This window comes from Pteropus vampyrus, unplaced genomic scaffold (genome assembly GCF_000151845.1).
Source record: "Pteropus vampyrus isolate Shadow unplaced genomic scaffold, Pvam_2.0 Scaffold69, whole genome shotgun sequence".
In the NCBI taxonomy this organism is placed as follows: Eukaryota; Metazoa; Chordata; class Mammalia; order Chiroptera; family Pteropodidae; genus Pteropus; species Pteropus vampyrus.
The window spans coordinates 404,566-415,254 of record NW_011888850.1 but is presented as its reverse complement, the minus strand read 5'-3'; the positions used below and the strand labels follow the sequence as shown (position 1 = coordinate 415,254).

The following is a 10,689-nucleotide window of genomic DNA, read 5'->3' as shown; positions in this document are numbered from 1 at the left end:
GCTGCACGGATGAAAGATTATATTATTGCCCAAACGTTAATCCTTGGCAAAGTACTCCACGAATTATTTTTCTTAACTGTATTTGCTGATTTCTCACATTGAGACTCTAAGTGCTGACTTTCGGTTGTTAAAGTTTTGGTTGGTTTGTAAATTTAAAAAATGTATACTTTGGCTGATTTTTAAAGAACACTCGACTATAGTCACCTAGTGCATTACGATCACTGTGTGCTTAATGTTGTATAAGGGTGGTCTTAACGTCACAAAATCGATGAGCTGAAATTAAATAAGCATCAATTTGAAAGGATGTCAATCCCTTTTGTGTTTAAATAATGATATTAGAGTTATTAGGAGGGTTTTCTTAGCAACCATCTTAGTAAGTCAAAGGGAGAGAATATCTGTTGTCCCCAAGGCAAAAAGAAAGTGACATCAGGGAAGCCCTACCACCCTGGGAGGCTGTCAACAGTAGCTCCTCTTGAATTGCTCAGGGCATTACAAATCGATACATTTAAACTAAGTATTCTTATGTCAATTAGTGCCAATTAATCCACATACATTCTTAGTTCTCATGTGGGCCCTCATGTTCATTATTCAGAATACATGCTTTTGATCTTGTGCTTGTGACTTTTGTTATGGTAAGTTATTTTCAAAGGGCTTTTTTTGCTTTTAGACTCTGTGTGTTGAGAGATAAGGGGGTGGTTTGTGTTGGCAGTGGGTGAGACTCCCAGCCTCCTTTGGTCCCAGGAGCTGTCATTCCTGTGTACGTGTTGCCCTGGAGGGAACTGTCCCAGAATCAATATTTGCATAGGAAAATTTTCCCCAACCTACTCTTATTCTGATCAGATAAAAGAAAAACTAAGCTCAAAAAAATCTAAATAACTGCTTCCTCCTCCTTCCACCACATGAGCCACACCTCTGGGAGGCGTGAAGAGAGAAACTGCCTCCTTATTTATTCCTTGACGTTAATCTTTGTATTAAAGGGTCATAGGATACTCCCTTTTAGGTGACTGTGTATTTCATATAAGAGATCTCTTGGGATGATCATAAATCTTTGAAAATCCAATATAAATAAGTTTTTGTTCCAAACTGGTATATAACCACTGGCTAAAATGCATTTTTAGAATCATAATTTTTTAGTATATCCAAGAAAATAATCTTATGTGTGTTGGAAGAGACCAAGCTCTTTTCTTTTCATCAGGGCGCTGAGGCTGATTGAGTCCACCAGAACTTTGAGATTCTCACTATAGTGCTGGTTGAGATTGCTGAGTTTCCTTCCTTTGCCAAGTACCTTAACTTGATTGTGTTTCTAATTTTTTTTTTTTTATGTCAACCAAAGTGTAACACTAGGCAACAAATATTGGGGTCTTCAAAGATGTGGCAAAAAAAAAGTAGCACTATTATTGGGGAGAAGCTAGAAATATAGGACTGAATTTTTATCCCCAGGATGCTTTTGTATTAACATCTTCCTCCTTCGATTCTATTTATCTGCATTAAGAATTTTGCCTAAATCTCAAAAAATAGTGTTAACTCCCAATCCCAAAATTCTTATTCACTGTCTTGCATGTCCTGTTTCATAGTGTCATAAGGTAAGAAAAAGAAATGCCTTTACCCCAGAACATTGTTGTTTTAAAAACAAAAAAACACATGAGTCTAGTAGGCAAAAATATTTTAAAATTTACTTTTCTTTATTTTCATCGAAACTAAAACTTTAAAGAGCAAAAATTCAAATAAAGCATATAGTAAGTGCCAAGGTATTGTTGATATTTCATGTAGTTGAAGCTGTCCCACATTGATAGAGTATCAAATTGCCTGCCAAGAAAATTACTCCCCGTTACAGGATGAGGAAAGTCTTTTTATATTATTTCACTTAGTTAAATGGAGTTCCTTACTTCTCCAACCCATTGCATTTTTAAGTGGAATTTAGGATGTCATTCTATATTTTGTTTTTTCCTTTGCATTCACCTCAGTTTTTCAGAGAAAACATTAGTGTTTTTCTTTATTCTTAAGTTTCCTCCAAATCAGGCAACAGTAGCAACAGGGGATCCCCTTTTTGAATAGCATGAATGGAACTTTTTGCTGAAAATGGAAGAAAAGCCTCTGCCCACTTCTGCTGTTCCTGCCTTTGCCTTTGGATGCTCAGCTGGTAGGAATCATCCTACTTATCCATGGAGTTTAACAGCATTTCCCTCCCCTCTTTTTTTATGAATAGTAATGAAAGATGTAGCTATACAAGTAGGTGTAGTCAAGTCATACGGTTTTGGTCACTGGGGGAGGAATTGTTCATCCGGTTGGTTGTCGCAGAGCGCACACTGTGTGCATGGCATTTGGATGGCTCCGTGGTAAGCACCACACAGTGGGCGTAAAAGGCACACAAAAGCAAAAGGTACATGAAGTGATGTTTTTAAAAATACAGAGCAGAAAGCATAGTGTTTAAAAGTACACAAAACAACGCAAACTGAATCCAAAAGTACAGCGAGTGACCTCACGGTCAGTGAGGTTGGTATGTTTTTGGTCTGCTTTTCATGGAAAGAAAAGTCGAAAGAATAATTGGTATAATGGATATAATCAATGACTCGTTCTACTTAGGAGTCATCTTGATGGCGTCTTCTCCCTTCCCACCCTCACCTCCCACATTCAATTCATTGGCAAATTGTATCTATTTTGTCTAAAAATACAGCTCAAATCCTTTGTGGTTTTGGTTTTTTTTGTTTTTTGTTTTTTGTTTTTTTCAGCTCATGGCCACTTCCTTGGTCTGAGCCAGTGTCATCTCTAGCCAAGACAAAAGCAACAGTCACCTAACTGGTCTCCCTGCTTCCTCTCTTGACTCAAGACTTATTAAGTCTGTTTGCCACAAAGACTTAGGGAAAAAGAACCTTGGAATATATACCTCTAATCGTGCAATTCCCCATTTTAAACTCTTTAGTGCTTCCATATGTTCTTAGGCTAAAATCCAAATTTACCGTGGTCTATGCGCTCCCTAGGCTCATCTCACATCACTCTTCACCTGCTGCGGGCGGCTCCATCTCAACCTTCAGGTCTCAGCCCCAAAATCACTTCTTCAGAGAAGCACCATTCCTGGCCTCCTCTCCAAAATAGGCTTCCCCACATGGTTTTCTGTCGTTTCCCCATTTATCATGATCTTTAATTCCATTTAATTTTTTAAAAATTATTGTTGTTTTTGTTGTTGTTGTTGTTGTTAGTTGCAGTAATAGTTATTGTTCATTGGCTATCTGCCTGGCTAGTTTGTGTACTTCATGAGGTCTTTACACGGGAATCACCCCAGTGCCAGGCATATAGTAGGTGCTCAATAAATATTCGTTAAAATGAAAGAGCCAGCCGTATGAAGAGAAAAACAATGAAATCACCGTGCTAGGGTCAGAGTTGGGTACAGTATGTTTTGGTGTTGAATGCCAGCGTGAAGTTGCAGATGGGGAGAAAGCCGGAGAGCTCAAGGCAGACCTTAGTCGATGAACAGAGTTTGGAATTGATAAGATAAGCAATTCATAGGCCAAAGCATTGCATTCATCATATTTTTTGAGAATGGTTATTTTAGCAGTTGTGCCTGAGCTGGATGGTATTAGGGAGAGGCTGGGATCAGGGCCTTTGTGTTATGAGGTTATGGCCCCGGTAGAGAAAGGGAGACAAGGACTTGGGTAGGGAGACACTGAGGGAATGTGGGAGAAGAGGAGGATTTGAGACTCCACAGCTCAGATTTTTGTGGAAACAATGCACTGAGCAATCCAAATATAAAATATCGTACTGCTTTTATTGTAAACACTAAAAAAAAATCACATGAAAAAATGACGTTCTCACATGGACTCGATAAAAGCCTTCATCTGTCTATACCCCAACTTCCCTTTGGGTGAAGCACAGAACTGACATAATAATGTCTTGTCAGGTTTTAGTGAAAAGGAGAATGAGGTCAAAGTTTTCCACTGTCACTGATTTAATAAATGAGATAATGTACGCGAAAAGTGCCTAGTGCTATTAGTTAAACTTTTCATCCAAGAAATTAAAAAAGTACCATATTTATATTTTGTAAATCTGACTAGTATTTTCCTGTCAAGTTGTATCTGAAAGAAAATGATCTGAAACAGTTTTCTTATGATGCTACATTTGCTTAATATTACTCTTCTCTTTTTCTGAATTTAAGCAATGGCACAAGATGAAGAAAACAGTGACAAACACGTAACTGTGACAGAAGCTGAAGGGGTTCCAGATTCTCAGGTATGATAAATTCTGTGACAGTCCCTGAGTGTTGAGGGAGGCAAAATGGTGCAGGTTTGACATAGGTTTTAACCTTTTATGTTCTATAAAAATAGTCATATTATGGGAATAAAGTACTTGTTTTTGATAAGGAGACATTTCACAAGAAAGTTTCTTTGTTGATAATCACATTCATCATTCGATTCATGTGGGAGGGACAGGTAGGGAAACATACTTCACTTCCCAAAGAAAGCAAGGAAAGTAAGTGAAGAGCCAGGAGAGACCACCCTTAGGGCAGACCATCCGCTGGAGATGGCAGAGGCGACTCAGCGAGCTGACAGCACAACAGCTAAGGCTTGGCCATTGTGGTGCCTCATGCATCAAAGATTCTGTGCCAACCCCAGGATCCATTTCATGACATAGATATGCTTTTGGTAGCAACTTACTGCCAAATACTATTGCACCTGGGACACCTTAGTGCTCTCTTTATATAAAAGCAGAGCATTTAAAGATTCTTAGTGGGACAGAGGGAAGAGAAGCAGAACAAGTGACATTCTTTAGCAAGTCCCCAGTTATTTTGTAAGTCCTCAATAATTCAACTGCTCAGAATTCCACTCTCCTTGATACCCAGCTATAACATTATGTGGCATAGCTAAATATCTAGGTACCTTAAGCCAGTTTCTTAACCCTTTTGAGTTTTAGATTACTCATCTATAAACCTACCTGATAGAATAGTTGTGAGGAGAGAAAATAAGAGTATGCAGAATAAGTAAGCCATTTGCTTTTATGATACATGAGAACAATAAAAGAGTGGGCCCAGATGAGTCTACCACTTGGGAATTGATCGTGGGATATGCAGAACAATGGGCTGTCCTGCCCAAGTAGAAGAACCTGACAGAGTCTACACTTAGGCAGTCAAGGGTGGAGAAACTTTGGAAGCATACGAGCCATTTCGTGAACCCTCGTTGCATGCAGGGTGCTGCTCTGTTCTACTAGGCCCTGCAGAGGGAATTGCCTCTCAAGATTGTAATATTAGTATTGTGATATCACATTTGTCCACACTCATCAAGATGTGTACATTAAATAAGCACGATTGTTTGTATATTAAGTATACGTCAAGAAAGCTGGAAGAAAAAGAGAAAAGAGTCTTAGATTAGTTGGCCTGTTGCACTTCACCTTTAAAGTTCTAAAACTGTTCAGAATCATCACATTAGCTTTTCAGTCAAGATTGCACAAGTCGTAATGTTTTAATAAGTTTATATAGGAATTGTTTGGAATTGTTTTGCTATAGTAATATTCAAAAAGCTGTGATCCACAGGTTCCTACAGAAATTACCCTTCAGGCTTCCAAGCAAACCTGGGAAGAGATTCCTTCCTGGAAGGTTTCTTAAATCATTAAGTTATTGATGGGACGGATAATTCTAAGCTTAAATTGTTATTCTTTATTTGTTTTGAACTTATTCCATGGGCAAGTCTGTTTTAATGCAATTTTATTTCTTTGTGTATCTCAAAAGAGTACATAGACTTTGCTCTTCGATATCTTGTGATTTTCTGCAGCAACCATAATATCAATCACATAGGATGCACAGAGGAATGAAATCATAAAACCAGTGAATCAATAATTAGATCAAGAACAGATTCTGTTTAGATTTGAAAGTCATGAGTTAAGTTCACTGGGATGCGTAATTATGAGTGTTATAGGCCTAGGCTGCCTAGAGAGGAAGGAAGCTGTCACCTCCTCTGATATGGCTGAGAAAGCTCATCTGCTGCCACAGGAGAAGCACGAATTTCATTGGTTTGATTCTGCGGGTCCATCTATGCAAACGCTCAGGGCAGAATCCTCAGGAGTTCAAGTCGTGTAAGGTGAGCTTAAAGAAAACTCAGAATTTCACCATCAGATATCTAAGCAGAATTAGAAATAGATGTATGTATGTGCTCATGCATGTATACATGCGTGCACTTTTGTTAATTTGATGTTCGATGTATACATAATTGAGCACGTAAATGCCAGACTTTAGGGCATTTCACATTATTGCAGTCTTCACTCCAGAGCATATTTTAAACAAGTTAAATGGAAATTGTTTATTCATCCCTTCCCTATATGTGATGGAATATGTCACTATGGGAAAAAATGACCCTACACTGTTGCAACTTTTGGGTGCATGAAGGGTTAAGACAATCCCTAACTCCAGAGAGACTGGGCCTTCTACGCAAGTTTCCCACCTACCAGAAAACTCTAACACTACCCTGATATATTGGTTCCTTTCTTCCTTTTCTCACCAAAAGATCTTTCCTGCCTACGAAACTCCCTGTTTTAATGCAGCAATGTGTGCGCCGGGTGAAGAGCTCAAGTAGAGTGGAGTTTGCATCCCAGCCCTGCTTCCTCATAGCTGGTGCTTGCAGGCAATTTATTTAGTGTCTCTAAAACCGTAAGTTCCTGTAGGGTAGCATCTGTGTCTTTGTCACCAGAGTATCCCCACCATGTAGGCAGGGATTAGCATGCTTGGTTTTCATCTCTGTGAAATGGAGATATTATAAAGTTGTCATGAGTTTGGAATGAAGAAACATTAAAAAATGCCTGCCATCCTGGCACGTCAGAGCTTCAATAAGTGTTAATCCACAAACTCGAGGTTTCAGAGCACAGGATCATTACATTACGATCATCTATCACATTGTTTTTCGGCTCAGATGTTTAAGGTATCTAACCTGGCTGGGCTGCAATCATATTCTCGGTCTACCATTAAGATATCTTCACATACCTAAAACATTTTCTACCCTTCTCCCGTTATAACTCTTTAAATGAGACTAAAGATTAAAGAATCTTTATTAAAATGCAAAGACTTTTTGCCAGATTCTAGTTTGAGGGTCGAGATCTGCAATGAGTAATTTATAACATGTCAGACTTCAGAAATTCTCATTTTTATTCGGATGGCCATCGACCACTGGATTCAGTAATTACTTTTATCGTCTCCTATCCCCCATTGGAATCGATTATTTTAACATTAAATAATGGTAACTGTTAATTATACAAATTAATTGACAAATATTTGATGATTAATTTATCACTAGCCAAAGTGTGACTTTTTTTTTAATAGACTAAAGAAAGATCTTATCTAAGGCTGTGGTAACTTCATAGAAAACACGTGATTTTAAAAAATCCTTTGTTAGAATTTATTAGAATTCTCTGATTCTCTTTTTTACTTTATTATTTGTCGGTTTTGCTGCCCTGCTTAGCAGTATGGTTGATAATATATCCAGATCTGAGCTGTAATTTCAGGTCAAAACAGGATAAACTATTGGTGACCTCCCTCATCTAGTCTGAAAGTTCAGGGAATCAAATATGTAATGAATGAAGCCCTTACTTTGTTCATTATGTAAATATATAGTGTGTTTAGTTTCATCAGAAGAAAAAATTATGTAAGTATAGTGGATTAAGAAGATATTTGAGGGAAATCACAGTAATACATTTCATGTAACTATGGTTGCTGCCTCCTTCCCTGCTCCCAGCATTGTCTGGCAGGATGTAGCATCATATAGTGTTTGTACAGGATGAGTCTATTCCACTGCCTGGTGTATAAACACCAGTAACTCCTCTAAGGAGGAGGACCAGAGGAATGAGCCTCCCCGAGCTGCATTGCCTCATCTGCACAGGGAGAGACTAGGAGTCAGTGAATGATTTCTGAGGCTCTGTGATGGTCCTGTTTGGTGTTTGAAGATTGTACTAGTGATGCACTGTTGTTACTAAACATGCCTTTACCATCTCAATTTCTGTCGTGTGCAACTGTGAATTCTTGTTGGTTCTTCTCTAGTTATCAAAGGATATATTTTTCTATCCCAACTAGGAAGAAATTTTTCTTAGTTTTCTTACTTTCTCTGAAGAAATTTGAGAAAATGAGTACTTGCTGCCCTAAAATAATGATGATGGTAATAATTGATGATGATGATGAAGAAGAATTGTCTTCTGAATTTTCCTAGAAAGAATTCTTAATACTTTTTGTTTTGGAAATAGGTACATACAATTGAATAACGTAATATATCATCCTAACCCATCAGTGTTTTATTCTGTCGTTTGGATTTTCTGTTTAAAGTAGCAAAAAAATATATATTTTATGAATTTCTATTGAAGATTTAATTTTTAAAGAAATGACTCTATTATGTACCAATCAATAAGAATTTATTTGAACACTCTGAATTTCTACTAAATAGCATTCTGTAATTGCTAAAGTGCTTTCATGAAAGATGGACTCTGATCCTAGTGTTCCTTCCCTTAATAGCAGTTTTTGCATGATGTTTTTTTCTAAGTGTTTTAGAAAGAGTGATTTTTAAAGTTACAGTAATGCAGAAAATGTTTCATATAGAACTGTGATCTTTCACCTTTTGTCATAAAGGTTGCTCATTTGTCATCCTTGTCCCTTTCCCTAAGGAAATCCTGTCCATGTTTCATTTTACCACTAAAAAATGAACCCAACATTTTTATGGCTCCATTTATAAAGGAAAAAGACTTTTTCATTTACATTCATAACATTTCTCTTCTCAAATACTGAAAATCATATGAATAGCTTTAATTATACATTACAGAGCTTTTTTTTCCCCCCCCTAAGCAGACCTTGAAATAAGGTTCTTAAATAACTCTTCTGATGCTTACATATTAATCTTTTGTTTTTTTCCTGTCCTAGCAGTGTTAGGTAAACTGTTTATAATTAATTTCATATCAATAAATTAAGTATTCCAAGAATGTGAACCTCTAGGTTGAGAGCTGTTAGTTATCTCGCTTCTCCTACTGTAACAAAGCTCCTAAAATATTAATAAATTCATGGGTTTTTGAATTAAATCACTGAATTACAGAGCTTTGAAAGGGACCCCCAGAAAACATCTGGTTCGGTGTGGTGCTTCCACAGAGGGCTGCCTTATGGAACTGTCTAGGATGTGTGGGCATCTCTCTGGGCTTAAAGTTCTCCAGAGAATGAAGAAGCATTCAGAACCTTCCTTGAAAGCTTTTTTTGATAGTTGTTATGTAAGGATTGCTTAGAATTGATTATCTTGTGAAAATGCTTCTAGGAATAATAACCAGAAAGCCAAGACAGCAGTATTCCTTTTTAAATTAAAGGATGGTTTAATTATAAATATGAAATAAGTTAATCCGAAACCCATTCTTAAAAGTAATAATGTTTTGTGTTTAAAATACATAATTCCTGCACCTAAGTATCTGGTTCTAATAAAAATGTATTTCCTCAAGAAAAGAAATTCTGTATTTAGAATTCTAAGCATATGATATGAAGAATGTTCAGAGTTCCTTAAAAACGCAAAAACCAAAAAAAAAAAAAAAATAGTCAAGGTCTCTTAAATTTTCTCTGCTCAGTCCTACCTTCTTACTGCTGATGTTATCAGTTGTTTTTTAAGAACATACGTGGGACCCGCAGACAGAAGGAAAGACGCCAAATCAGAGTCTAGAGGTGTGAAGCCCAGTCACTTTGATGCCTGTGTAACAAGTTCACCCCGCTTGCCAAATTAGTTAGCTCCGCGGTGCTTTCTTCCTGTGTGCCACCCTGCCTTACCCCGGGCTCATACGTGCCCTCTATCATGCAGCGATGCCACCCTGGGGAGTAGAGAGATTGGGCTGACTCATCACCCTGCTGAATAAACAACCATGGAGCAGGTCCTGAGGTCGTAGGGTCATTAACATCCTCTCTTCACTAGCAAGACAGTATCTTAAACACCGTGAGTATGACATGGATGGAGAGAGAAGAAATCCTAGATGGTTGACATAAATTCATTTTCTAGATAGCAGAAACTTATTCCTTTGAATGTCAAAACATTTAAAGAATGTGAACTCTTTTCACATAGAAATTTCCCTGAATAGTTTCCTTGCCTTCCTAGTTTGAAGGAGGACACTTAACACCACTGATCCTCTTGTACTCTGTACTATTGATTTAAAAAGCATCTTCAAGATCGGCCCATATATTAAGCATTAACTCAAGTTATGGGCTCTGTTAAAATCCTGACAAACAAAAATATACCAAGGAGGATGGCTGGGACGGTAAAGGGCTCTAAATATAAAATCACGTGGGCCCTTAGCTCGGCGATCTTATTCTACTTTGCTCGTTCAGTTTCCTCTTCTCTCAGGTCAGGAGTTGACAAACCCCAGCCTACTGCCTGTTTTTGTAAATGAAATGTTACTGGAACACAGCTGTGCTGTTTCATTTACATATTGTGTCTTGCCGCTTTTGCGCTAGAACTGCAGAATTGGGTAGTTGCACCAGAGACCACATGGCGCATATTTACGCTTTGGCCCTTTACAAAAAAAGTTTGCCAACGCTTGCAACGGATATGGCTGTTCCAAGCCTTCTTTTCTCATAGCTCCAGCATCTTCTCACAGTCATAACTCTGAGCGAAGGAAATGATTTCTTATTTTTCTGGGAACTAGAAGCCTTTGGAAAAGAACTTCCACATGTTCCCACCACCAGATATGCCAACCTACCTGCATAAT

The 10,689-nt window shown here is 37.8% G+C and overlaps 1 protein-coding gene across 10 annotated transcripts in view; it reads left to right on the top strand.

The window, feature by feature from the left end:
- RAPGEF5 (Rap guanine nucleotide exchange factor 5) overlaps positions 1 to 10,689 on the top strand; it is a 416,073-nt gene that overhangs the window by 309,845 nt on the left and 95,539 nt on the right. For all 10 annotated transcript variants that reach the window (XM_023531487.1, XM_023531485.1, XM_023531483.1 and 7 more), the window contains one exon: positions 4,151 to 4,224. In XM_023531487.1, the coding sequence (XP_023387255.1) occupies positions 4,151 to 4,224 (74 nt within the window). The remainder of the gene's footprint in view (positions 1 to 4,150; positions 4,225 to 10,689) is intronic.